Raw genomic sequence first — 23,878 nt, 5'->3', positions numbered from 1 at the left:
ATTGCTTGAAAAGGCCAAAGTTTGCCCTGCTGAAGTCCAGGGTTGCAATTCTGCTTGCTGTCCTGCTCCTGCCACAGGAGATCCTGAACTCCACCATCTCATGGGCGCTGCAGCCAAGGCAGCCCTCGACCATTACCGCCTCAGCCAGCCCCTCCGTGTCAGTGAGGATGAGGTCCAGCAGGGCACCTCTCCTGGTCGGCTCCTCCGCCCTTTGCATCACAAAGTTCTCGCCAAGGCACTGGAGGAACCTCCAGGACTGGGGCTGGCCGGCCGAGTCCTTCCAGCAAACATCAGGGGCCAGAATGATTTTCTTACACATCTATAGGCGTACACACGTAAAGAAACTTAACCCAGGAATATACACAGCATCGGCACCCTGGGTTTCAGGAAACCATTAATCATAACTTGTGAGCAATTTCATTGTCAAATGTTTTGCAACAAGCCCGTACTACACACTTGGGTTTTAAAGCAAGTTTACATGAAAAGTAGGTCTGGCTTGCAGCTAACGCAACGAAGCGATAAAGTGTTCTCAAAGCCTGCATATTTTTTTAGAAGGAATCATTTTATTTTTGTCTTATTTAGCTTTTTTTGCAGAAGACAAGCTTGGCGCAAGTATCTCTTCAATGGACTGGAGTAACTGCTTGGTTATCGCTGCACTTTCAAAGCAATACCTCGAGCACCAGAACTCACATGAAGTGGGAGCGGTGTTGGAGTCGACTGAGTGACCGAAGCAGCTTGCAGGGATCCCCACCCTGCCAGGGAAGTCCTTTGATACTTGCGATGATTTGTTCATGCATGTCTCTAAAATGAGTCACAGCAAAACAGAGATGGCAAACAGATACACAGCCAGGAGACAGTGGGGGGAAAGGAGTTAAAACCCGAGATCCCATCACCAAGTGTGCGCCAAACAGCAGCAGGTCAATCCCAGGCTACTTTTGCCTAAGCATGAATGATTCTGATGGCAGATCAGCACTTTCCCTTCTGTTAGTGCCCTAAAATTGAATTACCAGTAATTGAATTACTAAACTTATTCTCTAATTTCGCCTTTTTGTGTAAACTCTTGAGCCATCAATTCAGAAAACAGAAATTTAGCAGAATGTACTTAATACGCAAGGAACATTTTAAGCTAAATAGCCTTTTCGGATAACGTAAGCTTCTTTATAATCAAGCAGTAAATGGTTTTACATAGAGATTTGACTGCCGGAAAAGTTAAAAACTACTTGTCACAGGAATATTTGATGACATTTTGTTTTTCATTTCCATTTCAAATTTATTCATGCTTAGCTTTTCCAAGTAAGCCTGGGATGGTCCCTAATTTGTGGCAGACTCCATTATTTTAAGCATGCACCGTGCTTGTGAAGTGTCTCTGCTCAGAACTTACCTTCTTTACTCTCCAGAGAGGCACAAACCAAAAATAACAGAAGCGTAAGAATCACTTCTGGTAGTCGGATGCTATCGCCACCCTGAGCTGCTCGCTGAGGCAGCAACATCATTACAGACAGTTGCTTCCTCCCCTTGGTACCTCTGAACATTTTTGAACATCAAGACTTTGGTTTAAGATATGGCAAGGAAATAAATGAGTTATGCCATGACCAATCCTTTCAGCCCAATTGTATCTTCAGTTCTGAGTTGTCAGAGGTGACAGAGACTGTCTGTGATGAAGTAATTATGAAGCAGCAGAAGTCACTGCTTCGTGTGTGCGTCACTTTTACACAGAGCACGCTCAGAAGGTCAATCTGTCCAGGCATGTGCCTCCCTGGCCTCTAAGTGCCAGCCTAGTGCTACTTACTTCTTGTTTTCATAAAAAGAAATGATGTCTTCAAAAGCATTTATATCGAAATCCTCAGAACAATCAAATGAGAAATCAAGCATTGAGCAGCTGCAAAAGGAACACGTATAAAACCTGAATAACCCATCGAAAGGCAAACGGGTGGAGGCAGCTCTATAGGACTTGTCCTGCCTCCTAATCAAGTCATAGGGCTGCAAAAAACATGAGGGCTCCCAGAAATCCCCCAGGGACACAGGCTGGGTGCAGAGGAACACACAGCAACAAAGGACAGAGAAGCCAGAAAGTCAGGGGTAAGTGAAGTGAGGCTGTCACTGACATTTGGTAGTACCCGGTCTTGCTGAAAATAAGCTAGAGTATTGTTTTGATAATATTAAAAGGGCCAAACAAAACAAGACAGAAGAAATAAAACTTGCTGTGAAAAGATCTAGTTGACATTTGATATACGAAAATGTGACTCAGACTTTTCTTTGACACAGGTTAAATATGCGTTTCTCACCGATAAACTTTTTCTACTGGTGTATTTGATCTCTGGAGTTCTCCAAGAGGAACTCTGGGTCCTTGACGTACCACTCCTGTTATGAAATAATCAACAGGTTGAATTTTGACAAAGACATGAGCATAACACATTAAAAACAACCACAAAACACTGAGTATAACAAGCAAAATATCTATCCAAGGCCCTGGTGTTTTTGTCTAGTACTTTAGTTATCAAGCTAGAGCACTTTGTTTCTCAAACTCCCAACTGCCAGATAGCAAATTGCAGCTGCTCAGAAAAGCTTTTCAGAACTAGTATTTAATCCTGAATATTCATTTGAAACTTCAGGGAGCTCTGAGAAGATCAAAACCAGTGATGAGAGTGCACTAGAACTAGTAATGTTTTGCCCAGCTTTTACAAATCCGGCTTCAAATTTGGCGGAGCCTGCTGGAAACAGTACACTCATTGGAGGAGCACGTCTGAATTGTCTCCAGTAAAACAGCGACAGCGTCTTTGGTGCGTGAACATTGAGCCATTTGCACAAGTGGTACCAAAGCAAGACCACATGTGGACAATACGGTTTTGCCGTAAACCGGTTCTGTCACCAAGCACGAAGCAGCTGTCCGGTGTTTGAAAGCGTTTCTGGTTTTTCGTGCCGTACCTGCGGTCTTCTGAGCTCTCTGGCGTCCCGCTTCTGCAAAGACAGCCATGGCGCGAACGGCCGCGCGCAGCACGGCCCAGCGGAACACGGCCACGGGGTCCATCCCGATCAGCTCCCGCACGTAAGCGCTGTCGCTGCTTCGGAGCAAAGCAACGATATCTGGTCTCATGTAATCCATATTTTTCTCTCTGAAATCCTGCAAAACAGGAACATTGAACCACGAGCTCTCAAGACCGCTGTGTTTTGTCTCAAGGTGGTAATCACTATTCAGAGTGATTCATTATTCTACATAATTCTAACTATAGGAGGCATTATCCTCAAGTCTAGACCACCACCAAAAAAACCTACATCTGAGGACACAACTGACCCAGCCCATTCCCAGCACATTTTCTACACTCTGACAAAACTATCAGAAAGGTAAGAATTTCTTCTTTTTTTGTGGCCATCAGATCTATCACCTACTTTGATCTGGTATTTAACTTTCCCAGCAAAGTGTCGAATAATAAAAGCAGGCTCCATCACCGGCGTTCCAACAAAAAACTTGTTGTCTTCGTGCTGCTGTTTGAATTTTGCAAGTAGAGTTTGGTTGGTGGCATGTGGAAAACTAGGAATACAAAACAAAAGCAGTCAGCTGTCTTTCAAATATGGTACATTTACCAAGGTGCAAAGGTGACAGACTAAGGAGTCTATTGATCCTGGCTGAAAGTATTTTATTGTCTGAGATCTCTACACTATAACAGATGTACACAGCTGCTTTGAATCCTAGAGCTGGGCTTAATTTCTGGACCAAACCCACAAGTAGAAGAACATTCTGAGGTTTCCAGCGTATGTCAGTGCTTCCTCCCATTTCATCTTAATTAGGCACCACGTTAACTATTTAACATATTTGCTACTTAATGTTCCAAAGACTTACATACATGCATTTTACTTTAATTGTAATTGCATGGTAAAATACAGAAGTCAAAGTTTTTCAGCGTGCTTAAGCCAACGGTCGATTTTAGCGTTGATTTATATCAGCACCATACTGGGGTCACTGGAAGCAAACTCAGGGGTAGATTATCATTCAAGGCGACCCTTTGCTTCCCACAACATCCCCCTCCTCTGTCCTGTGCTGTATGTCTGTTCCCTCCCACAGTCCTTCCCTCCTCCATGCCACACATTTTGTTCCAGAAGATGTTTGTTGCTTACTTGCTTTCTTCATCCAGAAGATAGAAGAGGCCAGTGGGCTTCTTGCTGATTAAGTGAATGCAGGCCACATTATCAGTATAGTCAATATTGTGCCAAGTGATGCCTTCACTCTTGTATTCCTCCTGTGTAGCTCAAGAAAAGCCCCTCATCAGTACAGCGCCCTGACCTTTCATGTCCTGCGGTCTAAGCGCTTAAAAATATCCTTGAACAGCTACGGCAAGTTCAGTTTATTAGTACAGGCAGCAGAAACAAAAATAAGGAGAAGTATCTAAATAAGAACAGAACAGCAGGCGTACCAGGTCAGATCAAAGGTCTATCTAGACAAGCCATTCAACAGCGGATGCTTGGGGTAAATCTATTTAAAAACCAAAACAGGCAAAAGAATGTTTTGCTGTGCCTTCCCACCCACCGACAGTCTGCAAACTTGGGATTAGACGGGACATCTACATCATTAAAATCCTAGGGAAACATTTATTGGAGGAATTTAAGTCTATTTTTCTCTTCCATAGTTCTTGTATTACGAAAAGTGACAAATATTTAATATTAATTTCCAGAATTTCCAAATTCCATTGTCAAACAACATAGCAGAAGTTTCAGAACAGGCAGGTAAGCCCCACAACAACGTGTATCATTTGGGTTCAGAAAACGTGGCGTGCTCTTTGAGAACACGAAGCTCTTCTGCTGCAATGACAATGCAAACGCTTGACAGGCCAAGCTGCCCATTAAAATACGGAGCCAAAAGATCAGTTTTCCTTAACGCTGTAAATGCCTACAGGAGAAATAAGCCCAGTAATGCTAAGTTGCTTATGTAAAAAAAGATATTGCCCAGGAATTTAACAAATAAGTTTTATGTTTAACAAAGACAAAGGGCACCTCTCACTGTTCTTGATGACGACGACGACAAGAAATGGATTATTTTTAACTAGGTAGAATTCAGTCTGCCCCACGACAGAGTGCTCAGTGTGCTCGCCACAGCACAGAACTGCAACGCCATTTTCCACACACAAAACCGCCTTTCTTTAAAAAGATATAGAGATCCCCCGAGGGCCCTCATGCCGCAGAGATACAGGAAATGGGTCATTCCAGGATTAAGCTTATTTGGAAAAATGGCATTAGAAAAAAGAAAACAACGTAACTATTTACTCTACTTAGCCTGGCTGGCCGCTTCCCTCACAAGTTACAGAACAGGGACATCAGCACTATGTTTACACAGAAAAGTTGTATATTTGGTAATTTTGTTTTCTTCAAAATGCTTGTTTAGAGTTATCTACATATTGTTGATGAAACACCACATGTGCCATCCTGGGGTGGGTTAGAAGGGGGGGTCAGTGGGTCAGAGAGGTTCTGCTGCCCCTCTGCTCTGCCTGGGGAGCCCACAAATTAACAACTCGGACCTTGGGCAATGTGCTCCAGCAAGCCAGGGGGGTTGGCAGAGCAGTGGCTGAGTTTGCATAATGTATCAGCACTTGATAAAAAGCTTCTGTTTTGGCAACTCTAATTTCTTACCTGTTCTAATTTGAAAATATGCTGATTGAAATAATACTGAAGCTGCTCATTTGCATAATTTATACAGAACTGCTCAAAGCTGTTGGTTTCGAAGTCTTCAAATCCAAAAATATCAAGTACACCAATGGACAAACACTGAAAGGAGATGCGGAAATGTAGTTAAGCAACCTGTCATAGTGACTTCACAGCACAAAAAGCGCTGTGGTTTCGCTACGAGATTTTTAATATTTAACGGTTTTGTCTATTGTGAAAACAGAGATAATTAAATGTTATCAAGAAATATACCAGGGACTTCAGAAGAATCAAAACCTGTCCCAGATACCTGACCACACCATCTGTAGGATTCTCTGAGAGCTCCAAATACACAACTGGCTATAGAGACTCATTTTTGTGAGAAACTTACTGTAACAGATTCCTCCATGTCCTTCTTATTAAGGAGCGCATGGTTAATTCGCAGCACAATCCAGTCAAACAGGGCACTGTATAAGGACTTGGCCATCGAATCACGAGCTGTTATTGCCTGGAGATGAAACAACTTTCAGAACTTGGTTTAAAAGAGCATTTCTATTTCAGAGCAGTGTCACCTGAAGGGTCCAATCCCAGCAGAGATAAATCAAACTACAATCTTCCTTTAGCACTAACTTCTAAACGTGAAAGCGTGCCGTATTAGCCTTTTGTAGCCTGAAGAGCAAGTTTAAGCCTTTAAAATAACACTGCTAGAGTTCTTTTACTCACCTCATTGAGACTATATGGCAAAATAAGCTTATCGTTGGCAGTCACAGTTTTTCTTTTTGTTAGCACTTCTACTAGAATTTCTCGTTTCACCTTCAAAACAAGAACAAGAGTTATTGTCACCCTCAGACTCGCCAGTGAGTGACCTGATGGCAACAGCGGCCAAGTCGTCCTTCCAGCAAACATCAGGGGACTTCAACTCCCCCAGCACAAGCAGGGCCTGTGGCTGTGAGGCTGCTCTCCGCTGTCTGCAGAGGCCTCGTCAACTTCCTCACCCTGACCTGGTGGCCTGTAATAGATGCCCACAATAGTGCCACCCCTGCCAGCCTGCCCCTTACCTTTCCCCCATGACAATACGATCAAACAGAGCTGAAGAGAAATACTCTACTTTCAAAAGCTGGGAAAGAATGTCCAACACTTCGGGAGGTCCCACTTCCAACCCTTCTTCACGACCTGTCGCTTTCTTCTTGTACGTGATGTTGCCCAAATAAAGAATAGCTGAAAGTATTGAAAAAATCCTAAGGAAGAAAAATGGAACTTTAGAAGAATTCTTCTTACGAGTTCATTATAACAGGCTAGCGGACTTAATTCTGCTTCAAGAACTTGTCCGTAGGCCTCAAATACTACGCTCTCCTTGCTTCCCGTTCAACTAAACGTGATCCCCACGCATCCACGGTTTATTGCCATTCAAGAACATTAACCAGCTATCAGTAACAAGAGCTTCAAGGGTTCTACTCACTGTTTTTTTGTTGCTGAAAGGAAGCCGACCATCTCCATGGCTTGTTTTAACCTTTCAAAGTCATGGCGGAGATCTTCCCCATCTTCGATTTTCAAGTTATGCTGTGAAGAGCCACCCATAATTAAAGGCAAAGAACAAAGTACAAACATCACAAGAAAACAAGTGTAATCTCTTCTGCTTTCTTTTACCTTCAACACAAGACAGACAACACATCCGACACATTTGTAAATCCCGGTCACAGATTACCTGATTGAGGTAGAAATAATCTTCAGGTTGCTTGAGGTGAAATTCTTTACGCTCTTCCTCGTTGACTCCCAGTAGCAAATAATAGAAGACGTGGTAGTTCCTACAAAGCCAATGTATTTCTCTTTCATGAAAATATAATGATTTTTCTTTTATTCTACATACTTGAGATGCTTTTAAACTCTTGCATTGACTATAACTGTGTTAGTAGACTATATTAATCTCTTACCTTTCATCTTTCTCTTGAGAAACCAGACGAGATTTTTCAAGCAGGTATTTCTCGACAACAGCCCTGAAGAGACGCAAAAAGGGAAAAAAACCATGAGGGCAAAAGAAAAGCTGTCACGAAACATCAGACAGCAACTGCCCAGAGAGTTCCAATAACAAACCTGCGCTAAAATATACAGGAGAATAGTGTAGTCACCGTCTTAAACCTCAACCAAAAATTTCAGTGTGCTCTATATTATAACTGGAGCAAAGAGCAATGCCCCAAAACCACCTGCGTTCAGTGCTTGGTTTTGGTAGACATAACTGGAAAGAGGGAGATGAAGCTAGGAAAGCGCTGATGAAGAACTCTAAGCAGAAACAGGATCTGCATGGCGCTAACAATCTGTTCTCTACCCCGAGATTAACGGTTATCTGACAAGGAATGCACAGCCTACAGGAGCCCCAAGATACACTGGACAACCACCTGATTGTCAATCTGAAAAATCCACTGGAATTTATGACAATATGTACATTCACCAAAACCAGAAGGTAGCCAGCCAGAAAAACCCTTACATTTTGGCAAAATTTCCTACATAATTATATAAATTCCTTGACGTGGCATATAATGAACAAGGCCAAAGTTTGAGTAGCTTTTTCTCATGCTGAAGACAAAACAAGCATATTCCAACCATAGCAACCTCGTGAGCTGGTGCGCCACGATCTGCAAAGACACCAGTTGTGTTCAGAACAACACTCCGAGCAGATGTGGGACAGAGTTCCCCGTTGTTTATGTTAAAGTGCAAACACGAAGATGATCCAAAGGAAAGAGAACAAAGTCAGGGTTGTTAGGGACGCTCCACAGTGCAGCAAGACTCTGCTGACGGTACGGGGCAGGACTCTGCACCAGCGCCGGGTCGCAGCATCGCGCCTCAACCAGCACAGGCCCATCCTGACAACGTGCGACTGCTGCAATTTGTGCAGACACAAGCATTCAAAATTTAAGCTGCATTTTACAAAGCAAGAGATGAAAAATTTCCCACAATAGTATCACCCTTGCCAGCCTGCCCCTTAACTTTCACCCATAGACTCTCAGCTCGCTCCTCAGCCGTGCCTGGACAATACTCAATACACTGTAGTTGCTCTCTCACATAAAGAGCAACTCCAGCACCACGCCTGGCTGGCCTGTCTCTCCTGCAAAGGCCACAGCCATCCATGAGCACATTCCAGCCGTGTGAGCTGTCCCACCATGGCTCCGGAACCGCTACCAGGTCATCATCTCCTGCCCTAACACAGGTGTCTAACTCCTCCTGCTTATTCCCCGTGCTGCGTGCCTCGGTGTAATATAATATTATAGCATTTAAAATGGCTTCCTCAAATCTATTTCACTTCCCTCCATTGCCTCTTAAAAATTCACATCTTCTGGTTTTAATAGCAGAAGGGAGAGGACAACAGCGTTATGAGAAAATCCTTCGTTTAGCGTGAACGTACAAGATGCAGCAACAGTCAAATTCTTAACCTGATCTGGCTGTACAGCAGGGTAAGAATATTACGTATCACCTGGTTATTCTGCAGAGCTCAGGTAGATGTTCTCACAGGAGCAGAGTCTCAATAAGGCAGAATTCTGCGTACAACAGTTTTCACCAACCCCTACAAGCACAGAGATCAACCCCAGAGGAACCTCAGACCGTACTTACCCTCGGACAACACCGTTCTCTAAATAGTTGACTTGAATAAATTTTCCAAAACGACTGGAGTTATTGTTATGTGCTGTTTTTGCATTTCCAAATGCCTGTAATAAAGCAAAATAGGTTAATTTTCAGTTAAACTAAATACGTCACCACAGAGCTTTGCAAGCTCTCCTCCTCACTGTTCAGGCCCATCAGCTCGCAGGGTGAACTCCGAACACGACGGGGATGGCAGCACAGACACCAAACGGCAACTGAAGGAGCCTCCACTGGTCCTCACAGAACTAAATATACTTATTATTTGCCCCATGCAATAATACTTTGGAGGGCAAGTCAGCCGCACTCACTAACAATTACGACCTTAGCGAGGGTATTAGGTAGGACAGCACAATTATCACGGAATTGCCTCTCCCATGGAAAAGCCACAAACTATGTCTGTTCCCCAATGTATTGCTCCCACTCAAACATTTCACAATGAGCACAGCTTTTCTTTAAGCGAGAACAGAACATCAAGATCTTATTTATAAAGTTAGCCCATGAATTTGCAAATTGTGTATTCAAGGAACAGGAAAAAGCCAAACAGAAAGCCTTTGGTTTCCAGAGCTGCGTCACAGTCAGCGGGCAGCGAACTCGGCTGCCAACACGGACAAATGGGGTTTATCCAGAGGTGGTAGGAAAGGGGAAACACCAGGAATGGCACAAATCCTGATCGTGCATCTTTAACTCTTCTGCCTGCATCATAAGCCCTCTGATAGTTGCTAGTACACACGGAACACAAAATATCCTCTGCCTTGTAGACTTAGTTATTGGGAATATCTTGAACTTTATCAACTCTTAACTATTGTCTTCTCAGGTCAGGAGAAATTTCTCATCCTTAACACACGCAGGAGGGAACCCAGCACCCGGCGAAGAAACCCTGTGCAAAATGCAGTTGTTTGGCAAAGTCCACCGCGCGGTGCGAACCGTCACCAGCACCTCCCGCCGCAGACGCTTCCTCTTGGAGCTCCAAGCAATTAAGGCCTCCCCTAGGAAATCCGCCTCCCCTAATATAGAACATTTGTGGAATGATTTCACGCAAGTGCCACCCTCTTCCTCCACACACCTGGGGAGCGATGGACACGTGAATACTGTACACAACCAGAACTGAGCTGGTTAGAGATCAAACGGCCCAGGTATGGTGTATATCCCAGGGGAGAGCTGTTTTCACAGCAGTCATATTGTCTGTATGTTGGAATTCTTCTCTCCCTCTGTTTTTCCCTCTCTCCTGGATCACTGTGTCCAGAACAGGCTCTCCAAGTTCTTACAAGCCGATTTCTCTGTCAGCAGCTGAGCACCCAGAGTCCAAGAAACTTCTTATCAGCTGGGAGAATCTCCATCATTCTTGAGACAGCTGCTATTTCTGACCTAAAGGAATATGGGTGAGAACCTACCGGCTGATTTTCTGCTGTAACTTCAGAAAAGTCGATGGGTTTCTGAAAAGAGGATTTGTGTCCAAGTTATCACCCAGATGTATTTCTTTTTTAGAGCTCATTTTGCATACACATGCACATTAATGGCTGCATGAAATCCAGGTCAACTCCTTGCAAACACCAACACCTGAAGTGGGAGCCCAGAAGGGTCAGCACAGCAAGTTGTCTGCTTCATAAACCCAAACCATCTTCCTCTCTGTGCAACACCGGCCGACTCGGCGGGAATCCCTCGGGGTCAACAATTTGGACTTGCAAATTGATTCTGGAAAAACTTCTTCTCTAAAAAGTTCTTTAATTTAAGCCCCCAGTTAACTATCAGTTTACTTGATTCAAGAAACACAGCGTAGCTACATTTGCCACATGGCTTTTTAACAAGAAGTATTTTTGGCATTAGGGAGTTAAGAAATCCCATAGCCCAGGCTTCCTGAAGAACTTCTCTCACTGATTACTCATGTAAGCAATGAATACAGTTTAAAACTAAAGGCTCTTATGACCTCATGTGTCTGGTATTTAGTCAAAGCATACAGCAAATTCTTAAAAGCTGATTTAATATTATCAGTTTTTAGGAAAGTTTTCATGTACTGAATGGTTTTCTCAGAAGAGTCTTTAACATCTACAAGTTTTTAAAGAGTATTCCAAGTCCCCTGACATTCTGGGTGGGGAATTTTTAACATTAAACGCTAATCACTGCTACCATATCCTTCAATACACTTGGACGAATTAACTGTATAAGTGACATTCTCACCTAAAATCAGAACGGTGCAAAAATTGGAAATGTTAACTACTTAGCTATTTGGCAGTTAGGTATCTTCCATCTGCTGTAGCTTTACCCTACAGAAAAAGGATTACAGGTAAGAATTAAGCTCCCTTGTTATCCAGCCACTGCTCTGCATGGAAAGCAGCTTTCGCAGATGATTCTAGCCAGCCACTCTATACGTAGCTCAAATTCAACTAAAATATCGCCCTGGTTTGCCTTTCCTTTGCTTTGCAAAATCAATTCGGAAGGTGTGAGGGGACAAGAGAATCTCAGTTAAAGAGAAATAATCGTTTATATAACCAAGCCCATTAAATGTTTTCCCTGACGAGTCCATGAGGAGAAAGATGAAAATGAACAAGTAAACGGAACCCTCTCCAGTGCAGAACAGTAGCTACATAAAAAAAGAGAGCGAGTCAAAAATAGCCCAAGGCCGGCAGGAAGCTCATCCAACCCGTCCTCTTACCTCGGAATGCAAGAGGATGAACTGGAGTCTGCTGCGTCAAACTCCCATGACAGTGACAGCTTTACAAGTATTGGGGGGAAAATAACCAAATCCTTTTATTTGCTGTAAGAAGACAAGCCCACACCACACGGATCTATTGCCTACCTCAGGAACGCAACTGAAAATCGCACTTAATTCTTTTGTAAGAACTGCCCAAATCTTCTACGCAAACCACTGCACTCCACAGCAGAGCCATCGCTGCACAGACCTGTCTTTTCGTGTGCCAAATGACTCTGAAGACTCAAATCACACACCCTGGAGGAGGAAACAAGGACTTGAGAGCTGAACTCGCTTTTGTAGTGGTCATCACAAACACGCTGCAAAATCTCCGCTAATTATCACCAGCGTTGCAACATTCAGGACAGTTTTGCAATGCTGGACGTTGGCCGAAGTCCTGGGGAGGTCCAGCAACCCACATGATAAGGCTGTATAAAGGACAAGGTGATTCCCCCCCAAGAGGTGTGTGCAGCAGGGAAAATTACACAACAGCACATTCCTACAAAAAAACCCAGGAACATCCAACCAAATGGAAAAAGGAAGTTCCATTCCTCCTCTGATTGTGATTCTTAAAACAAACACATGCAGATAATAGCCTCAAAACAACTACTTTCCCTTAAATAGAACAGACTACACCCACTAAATATATATGCAGACTTCTAGGGCAAATCAAATGAAAACCAGAGCTGCAGCACCACTCAGCTTCAGTCCATCTTACACCAAAACCACAAGCACAATGGGACTGGAATAAAGAAAACAGAGCTGACAGTAAATTGCTTTACTCTGTTTTCCATAGAACTGTCAAGCATGAAAGTTTACTTTCTACAATGATATTTAACAAGCTTTTTAATATGCTGAGTTCTAGAAAATCTCATCCCCCAGCCCTAACTGTGCTGTCAATATTAATTAATTAATTAATCCCTTCCGATCTCTGACATTCTGGGATTCTTTCTTTATATATCCCTGATATGCCTTGGGATGGCACCAAGGAGAAGTCGTCCCATCAGTTTCCCAGGATGGAGGTGAGGCTGACCGGTCTGTGGTTCCCCGGCTCCTCCCTCCTGCCCGTTTTGAAGCCTGCAGTGCCATTCGCTTCCCTCCAGTCCTCGGGCACCTCTCCCGCTTCCCAAGACTTGGCAAAGATGATGGAGAGCGGCCCCGCAACGCCCTCAGCCAGCTCCCCCAGCACCGCGGGTGCATCCCATCCGGACCTGTGGATTTATGGTGTCCACATTGCCTGACTGCTCCTTGAACTTTTACAAAAGTTCAGTCTATAAACACACATTTTACTTGGGTGTCAGAACCATAAGAGGTCACTAAAAAGGGGAAGCTCTGAGCCAAAATGCAACCAACTTCTACACCATAAGAGTCGGGGAAACAGACTTCAGTTACGAGCACATTTTCAGCTTTCATGAGGACTCAAAATAAAATTTCAAAATTAAACAGGCCATTCTCAACTAGTCCAGGCACACTAAAAACTGTTCATGCAAAAAAATCCCCTGAAACATCCATTGCAGAAAAATTCCCTCGTACGACTTTAGTTCCCTTAAGAAAAAACCCAAATGAGTCACTGCAGTTGGATTTAGAAGTGACCAACTCGAACAGAATAGTTTGTCATCACTTTAACTTCCACAAAGCAGAGCAAACTTTTCGTGCATTCCTCCCCAAGAGCAAGACTTTATTTGGTTTTTTAAAATTACGCTTAGTGACTGGGATTGCACAAGAGCATCCATCCATATCAGGAAACGTGGAAACTTCAGTGTCAGCCAAACGAATCAATTTGTGACTGACAGACACCCTCAAAGCAGGAAAATGAGAATTGCCTCTGAGAATTTCAGAAAAAAGCCTCACATTTTAGACAATATGTGATCTAACAACCATGTCAGAATCCATTTGGCGGGTATGCAAACTAAGCTTTCAATCAGACATTGTATTTCCAGCTAGCATGACTATTTTCTCACGAAATGAGTTACGAAACGCTCAGTAGAAGCCTGACAAAGTTGTAGTACTTATGACAGCAAATCTTACTGCAGAAAAATCACTGATGTCTCTTTATCCCAGAGTGTCAGGGGCTGGAAGGGACCTCAAAAAGCTCATCCAGTGCAATCCCCCCATGGAGCAGGAACACCCAGCTGAGGTTCCACAGGAAGGTGTCCAGGCGGGTTGGAATGTCTGCAGAGAAGGAGACTCCACAACCCCCTGGGCAGCCTGGGCCAGGCTCTGCCACCCTCACCCCCAACAAGTTTCTGCTCAAATTTAAGTGGAACCTCTTGTGTTCCAGTTTGAACCCCTATCACTGGTTGTCACTGAGAAGAGCCTGGCTCCATCCTCCTGACACTCACCCTTTATATATCCGTAAACATGAATGAGTCCCCCCTCAGTGTCCTCTTGTCCAGCTCCAGAGCCCCAGCTCCCTCAGCCTTTCCCCACACGGGAGATGCTCCACTCCCTGCAGCATCTTGGGCCCCTTTACCTTCAAGCAGCCTTGCCCACGGCATTTCCCCCAGCAATTGCTTGAAAAGGCCAAAGTTTGCCCTGCTGAAGTCCAGGGTTGCAATTCTGCTTGCTGTCCTGCTCCTGCCACATTTCCAGTCATACACAATATCTACCTGCAACCCCAGCAAAGTTACGAATTTGAATTTTGAAGCTATGTGCATTTCTCATCCACCAAGTAAACCGCGACGCCAGGTTTTATGTCTCTACCTGGTTTGACACAGCTGTACCGTGGCTGGTAAAGAAGGATCTGAAACAGTTAATTGTACCAAAGGCAGAGAGATCAGCTGATCAACCAGCGCTTTCCACAGTGACCCCTTCCTGTTTTCTGTTTAGAGCTGCAAACTTGAACTCCAGCAACCAACAAACCTCAAACTATTTTACTTCTTCTTTCAAGCAGCAGAAAGGAAGGCAAAAAAGAACTCGCATCTTTTCCTCATTCTTTACAGAAAAGCTTCCAAATCACAGTTATAAATGTAACACATTTTAAAGTTTAACTTCATTGCTTTTTCACATTTTATCTAAAAAGCTTGCTTTTTTTCAAATGAAACTGTTGTTACATTGGAGAATATTTAAAGCTGTGTTTGGGCTCCTTGCTGTTGAAGATTTTACTGCGGGTGACCATTACCTGCATCCAAATTTTCAGTGTCTTTTCTTTCAGATGCAAGCAATGAGGAGAGGCTGAAGCCTAAAAGATCAGATTAAGTTTGTCCTGCTGATACCTAAAGCAAGATCCGCTGTGCCCCTTCCCGCACATTTAGTTTTGCTTTCTGTTAGAAATGCTGTAGCAATCAAAAGCCGAAACCACCTCACACTTTCTCCCCAACTACCAATGTTGACCTCTTCACAAACAATTGTAGAAAGGAAATAACTCCCTCAAAGAGCAAGTTCATGAAAATGCTGCAGGACATGCTTACACACAAAGGCACGATTACACTAAGCAGTTAATGTTTCAGCGGAACAGTCTTTTTGTGAAAACATTTACTTACAGTTTGATTGAAATGCCATCAAAACTCTCAGCTGGAAAACACAGGTAACCTCTGTCCCAGAACGTTAGTGTTTAGTGGTGGAAAGTTAAGTCAAATATAAATTAAAAGCAACAGGAAGTCAACTGAATGGAAGGATGAATTAAGGAAAATCAATTAGAAGCAGTTGGACAACACAGCCAAGCACCAGCACAGCCCAGTGATATTTAAAGCCTAAACCAAGTAGGCGACTCTCCAAAGTAGCATTCAACAGCAGCTGTTTGATGTTTGCAAGAAACATTTTCACAGAAGGCAATTTCAACATCCATTTACCTCCAGAACTGGTCCGGCTCCTAGAATAGTTCTCTCCACACCACTTGCGTACCCTTTCTGGCTCAGAGCCGTGAGGCAGTGAATTAAGAAGTTTGTGCTTTGAGTTTTCCCAGACCCACTTTCCCCTGATATAACTATGCACTGATTCACATGTTTTTTAAGCATTGTGTGATAAGCCACGTCAGCAATGGCAAAAATATGAGGTTCCAGCTTCCCAAGCTGATGATTCTCATACATCTTGACATATTTAGGATTATAAATGGGCAGGAACTTGAAGGGGTTAATTGCAATCAGAATACTTCCTGCGTAAGTATAAATTTTGTGCTTTAGAAAGCGGCATTTGAGATTCTCTAGGAGCGTTGTCTCCGTTAAGTTGGGCAGATTGCACAAGTCATCGAAGTCCTCCTGATGCCATGGAAGAAAACCCCTTTCAACCAACCGCCGAGCATCTGTCTCCTTGGAAAGCAATTGCATCTGGACATATTTGATGGTCCCATCAGTGTTCCTCTCTTGTAAAAGAAAGTAGTACCCATCCTTTTGGGGATGCTCATCCTGAGCGCGACGAGGCCAAAGTAAAACCCTATGAACAGGAGAATCATTTACATCAAGTACCCATTCTTCACCACCCGTTTCTTTCACCTCCACCAGCACGTAATGTTTCGAGACATCCAGGTTTAAGATATTAATCACGTCCTTGATGACATCTGAAGCCGTGCTGTCCTTGGTTGCTGTCACTTTGCAGCAGGGAGCACTTTCTGTCGAGAGCTGGGGGTAAATATGAAGATTATAGGCTGCCTTTGCCTGGCAAACTGCACTTTCAGCATCTTTCAAACTCATTCTGCCCCCAAATGGGCTTCAGTCTTCCACCTCTGCTTAATATGCAGTGCCCATTGTCTAAAAAAAAGAAAAATAAAAATGTCAGGAGTTAAAAAAAATATGCGTACAAGAGGTCTTAGGGCATGGTACTGTTTTCTGAAGGATGAGAATAAAGTAGATAGCCAATTATTAAAGAACAAATGCACTACTCATGCACACTAGTGCTATTAAGCCTGTTCAGCCCGTCTCATGCAGTGGGTAGCTGTCACAACACCTGTCCTCTTTCCACTCTTCCTTCTATTCCCCTGCCATCCCTTCCTCCCTGTTATGGCAACACAAGCATTCATCCAGCCACAAAGCAAACTGAACTGGGATAAATGTCCACATTGAAACTTCCTTCTTTCCCCAAGGTTAGTTTTAACCCAGATCATTTCCCTGACCTGGTTCACTGTATGGCTGCACAAACATTTATTCAGACTCCCACATAAACCCTCCCTTAAAGCTGCACAAGCGACTTGAGGTGGAAACGGGGTTTGATCGGCACTGAAATCAGCAGCGCAGGTTCAGAGCAGGCAGGAACGCGGCAGGAGGAGCAGAGCACAGCTGCAAGGAGGAGGATGGTTACAGCACCGAGATCCACACTTTGTTTTCTCATTTCCCCCACTGACTTCTTTTCATGAAAGGTACAAGTCAGGTACAGTATTTACCCCAGTGCAGATCCTGATGGACCTTCCAACCCTGCACACCGGTGATTTCTTGAACACGCAAAAGGTACCCAGACAGACTGCTAACTTCACTTCAGTGAACCACATCCTTGGTACAGAAAGGTCTGAACATGCTTTATATTCCATTTTAGGCAATGAAGTAAAATTAATCTTATTGCAACTACTTATCAGTTCAGTTAACAAGATCCCAAATAACCCACTTCATTCGCGAGCCTTTATATCTGTCACAGAGGCTCCAAAAACCATTCCTTCTGATGGTTTTTTCCTCCTTTCATCCCTGATGCAGGCCAGCAATCTAATTTCAACCTAACATCGACCTCACGGAAATCAGCCTCCTCCTTACCGTCAAGTTAAAAGTCTCTACGCTCAGTAACACTCTGTGCCTTTGCCAGTGATTCTTCCCTCGGCCGTGACTCAGTACATTCAGATCACCAGGACCAGGTTTGCTTACACTGCTCTAGTTCAACGGGTAAAGGAGAAGTAAAAGGAGACGGATAATGAAGCACCCCCTTTGTTTCAAGAGTCTGTAGAACTTCATACCCAGAATATCAGTTCCATTTTTGTTTCAAGAACAAAGTCTTCCAATTATACAGTTACACGCTGAATATATAAAACAAAAAAGGCAGAGAAATGCCAGTGAACTTGCTTTTTGCCACTAAGCAACTGCACAGGAACTTGCATAAGGCCACAGAGAGCAATCATTTCAAATTAAAATCAGTAGAGTGGGAAGCATTTAGCTGCCACTTCCACTGCAAGGAATGAATCACTTCACAGAAACTTATGACAGAGTTCTGCCTCATGAACAGCCTCAAAGTAGAGAACCACGCTTTAAGGGAACTCTGAATAGCAAGCTTACAGAAGACATTGTTATGCAAGCGGGATAATTTTTAGTGGCTACTCATCAAAAGGAAGGCTGAGCAAGCCACAGACAGCAAGGCGAACCACAGCACATCTCTGGTCAAGCACTATGATCCCTCCGAGAATGGTTGGGGTTTTTTTTTCCCCATTAAATTTCATCCTTCATTTATTAAGGAGAGCTTATTGCAAGAACTTGATCACACAGAAGGATGGACCAGTGAGCTCAAAGGCCCCTCTCCACTTCCTATAATTATCCTTGGCCACTAGCTAATAAGTCTGCAGCAATTATGCAAGTGTAAAGAATTCTTAACCTGTAGAAGCTCAAGCACTTTAACGTACAGTAGAACCTACAGCAGACTGCTGCTTATGGGGAAGATCACTCCAGAGCACAGACAAAAAGAACAGTGACCACGTTCCTTCCAGCCCCCCGGCCAGTCCAAGGCAGACAGGCTAGTGCAAACTTCCTTTTTTTTTCTCCCCTCAGCAATTAGTTTCAGACACACAGTCTGGTACGATAGAGGAAGTCCCCTCGGGAGCACCGTCACCAAAACAGCACCCTAAGGAGCACGGCACCGACTTTCTGCCCACGCAGAAGAGCTGGGCCCAGGTGCTGACCTCTGGCCTCGCAAACACACGTTTCCTAACTTCATCTCGTGTTCTACCAAGATCTGGTGTGTTGCTCAAGACTCCCATAGCAGACTTTCCAAAGAGGAAACCGGAACACAAATGGCCTCTTCTCTACCGGTGAAAAACCCAGGCCAGTTACAGTAAGCAGCAATGCAATAGCTGGTAGTGTCTGCTCAGGTGTGTATGACTGAAAATCTGGAAAGAAAAAGCCCTCTCATCCTGGAGACAACAGATTTCTGACAAAGCAACATGCAAACATCAACCTTAATGTATTTATGCTACATACAGATGTCTAAACTGTGCAGTCATACAACTCAATGGAAGCTCAAGTAGGCACCCATCACCCTATAGGAATTATTTGGAAGATAATCTACAGTAGAAAGAACTTGCTGAAACATTATTTCAATGCACAGTCACATCAGCAGGAAACAGAAAGGCAGTCCGCACAACAGTGCCCCGTTTTAACCAGATACGAAATGCAGACACTACTCGCTTGCTGTCAACAGCACGGAGCTTTAAGACTGCTCTTGCATCCAACAACTCAAAATAGATACCCTATTTTGAATCATTTAATACTGATCATGAGACTTTAAGAAGAAAAATATTAAATTCTAAAAGTCATTTAAGGAAGAGTAGCGCTCAATTACTGCTAATGTCTTTTAACCAACTCTGCTTTTGTCACGCAGTTTATCTAGCTGAAAAGGCGCTACGTGAGTGCAAGAAGAAATAACATGATGCTTAAATTCTTCTATCCAAGAATCAGAACAAGAATATCTAGTCACCACGGAGGTTTGGGGAAAACTTACTGGTCTCCAACTACTTGTTATTGTCTTAGGATATCAAATTTCTTTGCTGATAACACCGCTCTAAAAGAGACAGACTTTGGTATACCTCTGACTTCATACTAAACAATATTTCAACCCACAAATTGGAACATAAAAGCAAAGGAGCATACACTGAACAAATTATAAGCTGGTTACCTAATGAGTCCCAGTATTCAACTTAGGTCAGGGGTTGTTCCTGGGGTTGTTCCTACCCAGACGCAAGACTCTACACTTGTCTCTACAGAGACAAGGCATTCGGTGACTCTGCCTTCTCTGTGTCTTCTGTCAGCAGGGCACCCACCTCGTTCATCAGTGGCCTGCATTGCCTCTGCTGTTAGTTTGATCTGCCACGGATTGGAAAAAGCTCTTCCTGTTGTCCTTGACCCCTCTCGCCAGGTTTAATTCTAAGGAGGCTTTTGCTTTCCTAGTTACCTCCCTACACCCTCTGACAACAGCCTGATACTCTCCCCAAGTGGCCAGCCCCCTCTCATTCATGTCAAAAGTGGTCCGAACAGGTGATTACAATGATACCTTCTAATTATATGATCTCCAATAACTTAGGGAATTCCTAAGCGATTGAAATATTTATTCAACATAATTTGGCTCATCAAGGAAGCACAAGCCTGAATCCAGGTGCAAAGAATACTGGAAGAAAAATACAAGAGTAGAAGGTAATAATGAAACCATACAGGTCAGCATGCAAACCAGCCAACTCAGGAGAACAGCAGCCCAGCCACCACCGCTGGGTTCTTTCTGACGATGGAAATTCTGCAAAGTTACCTCACTTTCTTTCAATACCCTTTCTCATAAGCAGCTCCTTTCCAACACGTGGGGAAAAAACAAAGCTGTGTGTTAGAGAATTTCATAAGTGGGAGGCAGAAGCTGGCACTAGGTGCACATCAACTAATTTTAGGCTTCACATTCGGACTCCTTCCTGTTTTCCTTAAAATGTTTTACTTTGCACAAGCCTTTTGTAACACAAAAGTATACACCTTCACAGCAATTAGAATTTACTAAGTTCAGTCATCAGCACCTACAGAACACAATAAAGCGTCATTTTTCACCACAGGCCTGTTTCACAGATGCAAACACAGACTTGGGCAAGCTGGGCAAGACAAAAAAAGTCCAAAGAAGTCAGACATGCAAAGCTTCTGATTCTAACCTTTTGTCCCAAATGTTAGACTGTATTAATTCTGTGGGCACAGGCAGGACAACAGCTGCAGTGTTCCAAGGATAGATATAGTGATATATGATTTGCACCCTTGTGACAGTGGTCTCATTGTGCCAGTAAAATGTAATTTAACAGGACCTATTTCAAATGAGATGGAAGAGGAGTAAATCTGGAATAGTGCTAGACAAATTTCATAGAACGTACAATACTTGTCCCTTAAATCACCAAGTAGGGCAACACTTCAGGTAACTACTTTGTAGAGGGAATGTAGTAGGCTACGTAATTTATCATAAATTTGTGATTTTACTTTTTGCCCAGACGTTAATAGAAATAGAAAACCAAAATTCCAATTTTATGTGGTAATCTCACAGCATTTTCTAAGTGTTTTCAAGTCTCCATTACATCAATTAATTTTTTAATACGCATTAAAGGCAACATTGCCCACTTAGTAGTGTAGTAAAATTCTAGAACTTTGCCCCAATCAGCGCAGGGTATCTGTTTAGTTTAAATAAGGCCATAATTTGAAGCCACATATTTAGTCAATGAATCATAGTGAAGTTAAAAAAGGAAAGCCACCATTACAGCAAAATTGTTGAGGATGAACTTTATAATATTCCAGTTCTTCATATTTTCATGTACATTTCCAGTGCTGCATTCCTCAAACTGAGAGACTCAAGCTTCTCCCATTGTTCATCAAGTCATTTTCAACACAGAAGCAGACACATATCATGAGTCCTTGACCTCTAATATTCTCGAATACCAGAGTCGCCAATGACCATCCCCAAGAGAGACCCCTGTGTCTGATCAAATTGAAAACATTCAGCAATTTCAAACACAGCCAGCTATTACTTACCCTTGGTTTCCAAAGCAAGGAATTTCCAGCAAGATAATAGGCTATAGATACACCCCAAAATTTCCACAATTAACTGTGTGTTACAGGTGACACAAAGGCCTCAACCTTTGCCTTACCTTATGTCAGAAGGACACACAGTTGCTGTTAGTTAAGCATGATTAATTTTAATTTTTTTTCCCGGTAATCACGACATCTGTAGATTACCTGAAAATTGCTTAGCAACCTAGTAATACTTCAATAATTTTACCGGCCATCAACAATTCTTCTGGACTAAACAACTTTAGAATCCTGGTTTTATTTAATTAAAGCTCTTGGCCTTTTCTGCTCCAAAAGGTGTAGTTCTCAACAGAGCATGCAAATTCACAACATATTTCTTTGTAATCAACCCTGCCAGAGAAGTTACTGCCACAGACTGCGTCACAAAGTAGAAGTGAGATTGCAATGCAAGTAATGCAGTGAAATAGAGGAAAAAAAATCAAAGCAATTACCTTTGTTACAGGCAGTTCTGGCTTCTCTCTGCTCCCTGCAGCCCCTGAGAGCGTGATCCCAACCTCCGTCCCCAAAGCACCTGAGCTCAGACCTCGGCTTCCTCTCGGTGACTCAGACCCAGCATTTCACCTCCAGCCGAGGATCCCTTATCAGGCTGCCAGCGACACTGGAGCTCTACACCATGTCATTACCTTACAAACAGCGTGATGTCAGAGTGAGAGATGCGCTCGAGTGTGATTCAGAGGAAATGAAAATGTGGCCTTGTTGAGAAAACAAGGAATGAAGGCTAAGAAACCTGAGTGTTAGAGGTAAAGAGCATAAGCCAAAAGAACCTGGGAGGCTATTCTATCACCTTTTGTAGCCTTTTTCATTTTATCCTCAATAACATCACAGCTATCAACAAAGGAAGTAAAAAAATCTCATTGGTCTAGTGCTGCATTTACACCGATAAGAAACATTTTTAGCAAACTTTAGGTTGAACTTGTGTGAATTAAGAAAAAAAGGGGGCTCATCAGCACAACGTACAGGTGTCAAAAATACCACTAGAAACGTGGAGGGCGCTGATGACATCTACGAAAGGCTAATTGCATCTGCCAGAAGCCTGAGATCATCTCCAGCCCTTTGCTGCACTGCCACCCATTTCCAGAAGGCAAAATCAAAAACCGAATGCATTTGCAACCAAAGTACTTCTCACTTTTCACAAACAGGACTTGCAAATAAAGTTGGGTAAGAATTTTGCTAAAACACAGAGTAATAGAAAACAAGGCTAAAAATTCTACTGATAAGTCATCTCACATTAGGATTGCACACACCTACATCAACCGTATGGCCACAATAGTCACAAATGGGGATGGAACTGCTGTGCTTAGTCTACAAATGCGTAACAAAAAGAAGTTCCCAGCTTGAAAAAGTTTTACTTTCCAGAGACCACAAATGCAAACTTTGCAAAAAGACACCGCGCTACCAAGATACAAACAGCAAGAAGCGTGTATTAGGTAGCGCTGGTCCCTGTGAGAAAGCACGAATCAACGCAGCAGCAGCACGGATATAAAGAGTCACCCAAAAATAAAACAAAAAAACCCAAACAAAATAGAGCTTTAACGAGCTTTTCGAAAGATGCTGAGATATTTGCACAAAAGTTTACCGGCTGTCGGAAAAGCAGATCGGTAAAGCTGGAGGTGGAAGCTGCGAGCACCGCGCCGTGCCCGGGTTGCGGTGTGAACCCCGGGGAGCCGGAGGCGCAGCTGAGGCTGGCTCCTTCCCTCGGGGTACGGCCAGCTCTCCAAAACGAGTCGGCGGCAACACCTCCACCGTCCCGCCCGCTGCGAGCCCACGCAGGAACCAGACACCCCACGGCTTCGTCCCGCTCCCCACCGCGGCCCCGGGGCAGCGCCCCACCGCCCCGAGGAGCGGCCCCGGGCTCCTGAGGGGAGCGGCGGAGCCTCCCGGCTCCCGCCCGCCAGCCGCCCCCTCCCGCTCGCCCACCCACAGGTCCCCACCACACCGGAGCTCGGGTGGGTGTGAAATCTGAGGCACACTCTGAGGAGGCACAACCACAGAGTTCTGTCACCCGTTGGGAAGGAGGAGAGAGAGGGGGAAGGAAGGAAGACAAGGGAGCGCCCATCAGGGGCGCAGGGCCGCGCTGCGCTGCCGTGTTACCTCAGCCGGTGTTGAAGCGCTGGCGCCAGCACCGCCGCCCGCCACAGGCCCCGCCGAGGCGCCGCTCGCCACTTCCGGGTAGCGGGAGGCAGGGCGGCGCCCATTCAGCGCCGCG

At 44.0% G+C, this 23,878-nt stretch overlaps 1 protein-coding gene across 9 annotated transcripts in view; it reads right to left on the bottom strand.

Annotated features, from left to right (window-relative positions):
* Positions 1-23,793, bottom strand: part of MYO9B (myosin IXB) — a 39,547-nt gene extending 15,754 nt beyond the window's left edge. For 2 of the 9 annotated variants that reach the window (XM_082071917.1, XM_082071919.1), the window contains exons 1-16: positions 23,764-23,784; positions 15,742-16,635; positions 9,235-9,329; positions 7,563-7,625; positions 7,337-7,436; positions 7,091-7,191; positions 6,740-6,869; positions 6,355-6,444; positions 6,023-6,139; positions 5,620-5,754; positions 4,114-4,235; positions 3,388-3,529; positions 2,926-3,121; positions 2,286-2,361; positions 1,790-1,879; positions 691-801 (exon numbers count right to left, since the gene is read on the bottom strand). In XM_082071917.1, the coding sequence (XP_081928043.1) occupies positions 691-801; positions 1,790-1,879; positions 2,286-2,361; positions 2,926-3,121; positions 3,388-3,529; positions 4,114-4,235; positions 5,620-5,754; positions 6,023-6,139; positions 6,355-6,444; positions 6,740-6,869; positions 7,091-7,191; positions 7,337-7,436; positions 7,563-7,625; positions 9,235-9,329; positions 15,742-16,578 (2,405 nt within the window). In that variant the 5' untranslated portion in view covers positions 16,579-16,635; positions 23,764-23,784. Of the gene's footprint in view, positions 1-690; positions 802-1,789; positions 1,880-2,285; positions 2,362-2,925; positions 3,122-3,387; positions 3,530-4,113; positions 4,236-5,619; positions 5,755-6,022; positions 6,140-6,354; positions 6,445-6,739; positions 6,870-7,090; positions 7,192-7,336; positions 7,437-7,562; positions 7,626-9,234; positions 9,330-15,741; positions 16,636-22,103; positions 22,122-23,763 lie in introns of those variants that run through there. The other 7 variants (XM_082071920.1, XM_082071922.1, XM_082071925.1 and 4 more) reach the window with 6 other exon arrangements.
* Positions 23,794-23,878: the final 85 nt, after the last annotated feature.

Source organism: Streptopelia decaocto, assembly GCF_964273445.1.
Source record: "Streptopelia decaocto genome assembly, chromosome: 24".
In the NCBI taxonomy this organism is placed as follows: Eukaryota; Metazoa; Chordata; class Aves; order Columbiformes; family Columbidae; genus Streptopelia; species Streptopelia decaocto.
The sequence above is the reverse complement of the archived record's forward strand: the minus strand, read 5'-3'. Positions and strand labels throughout refer to the sequence as shown.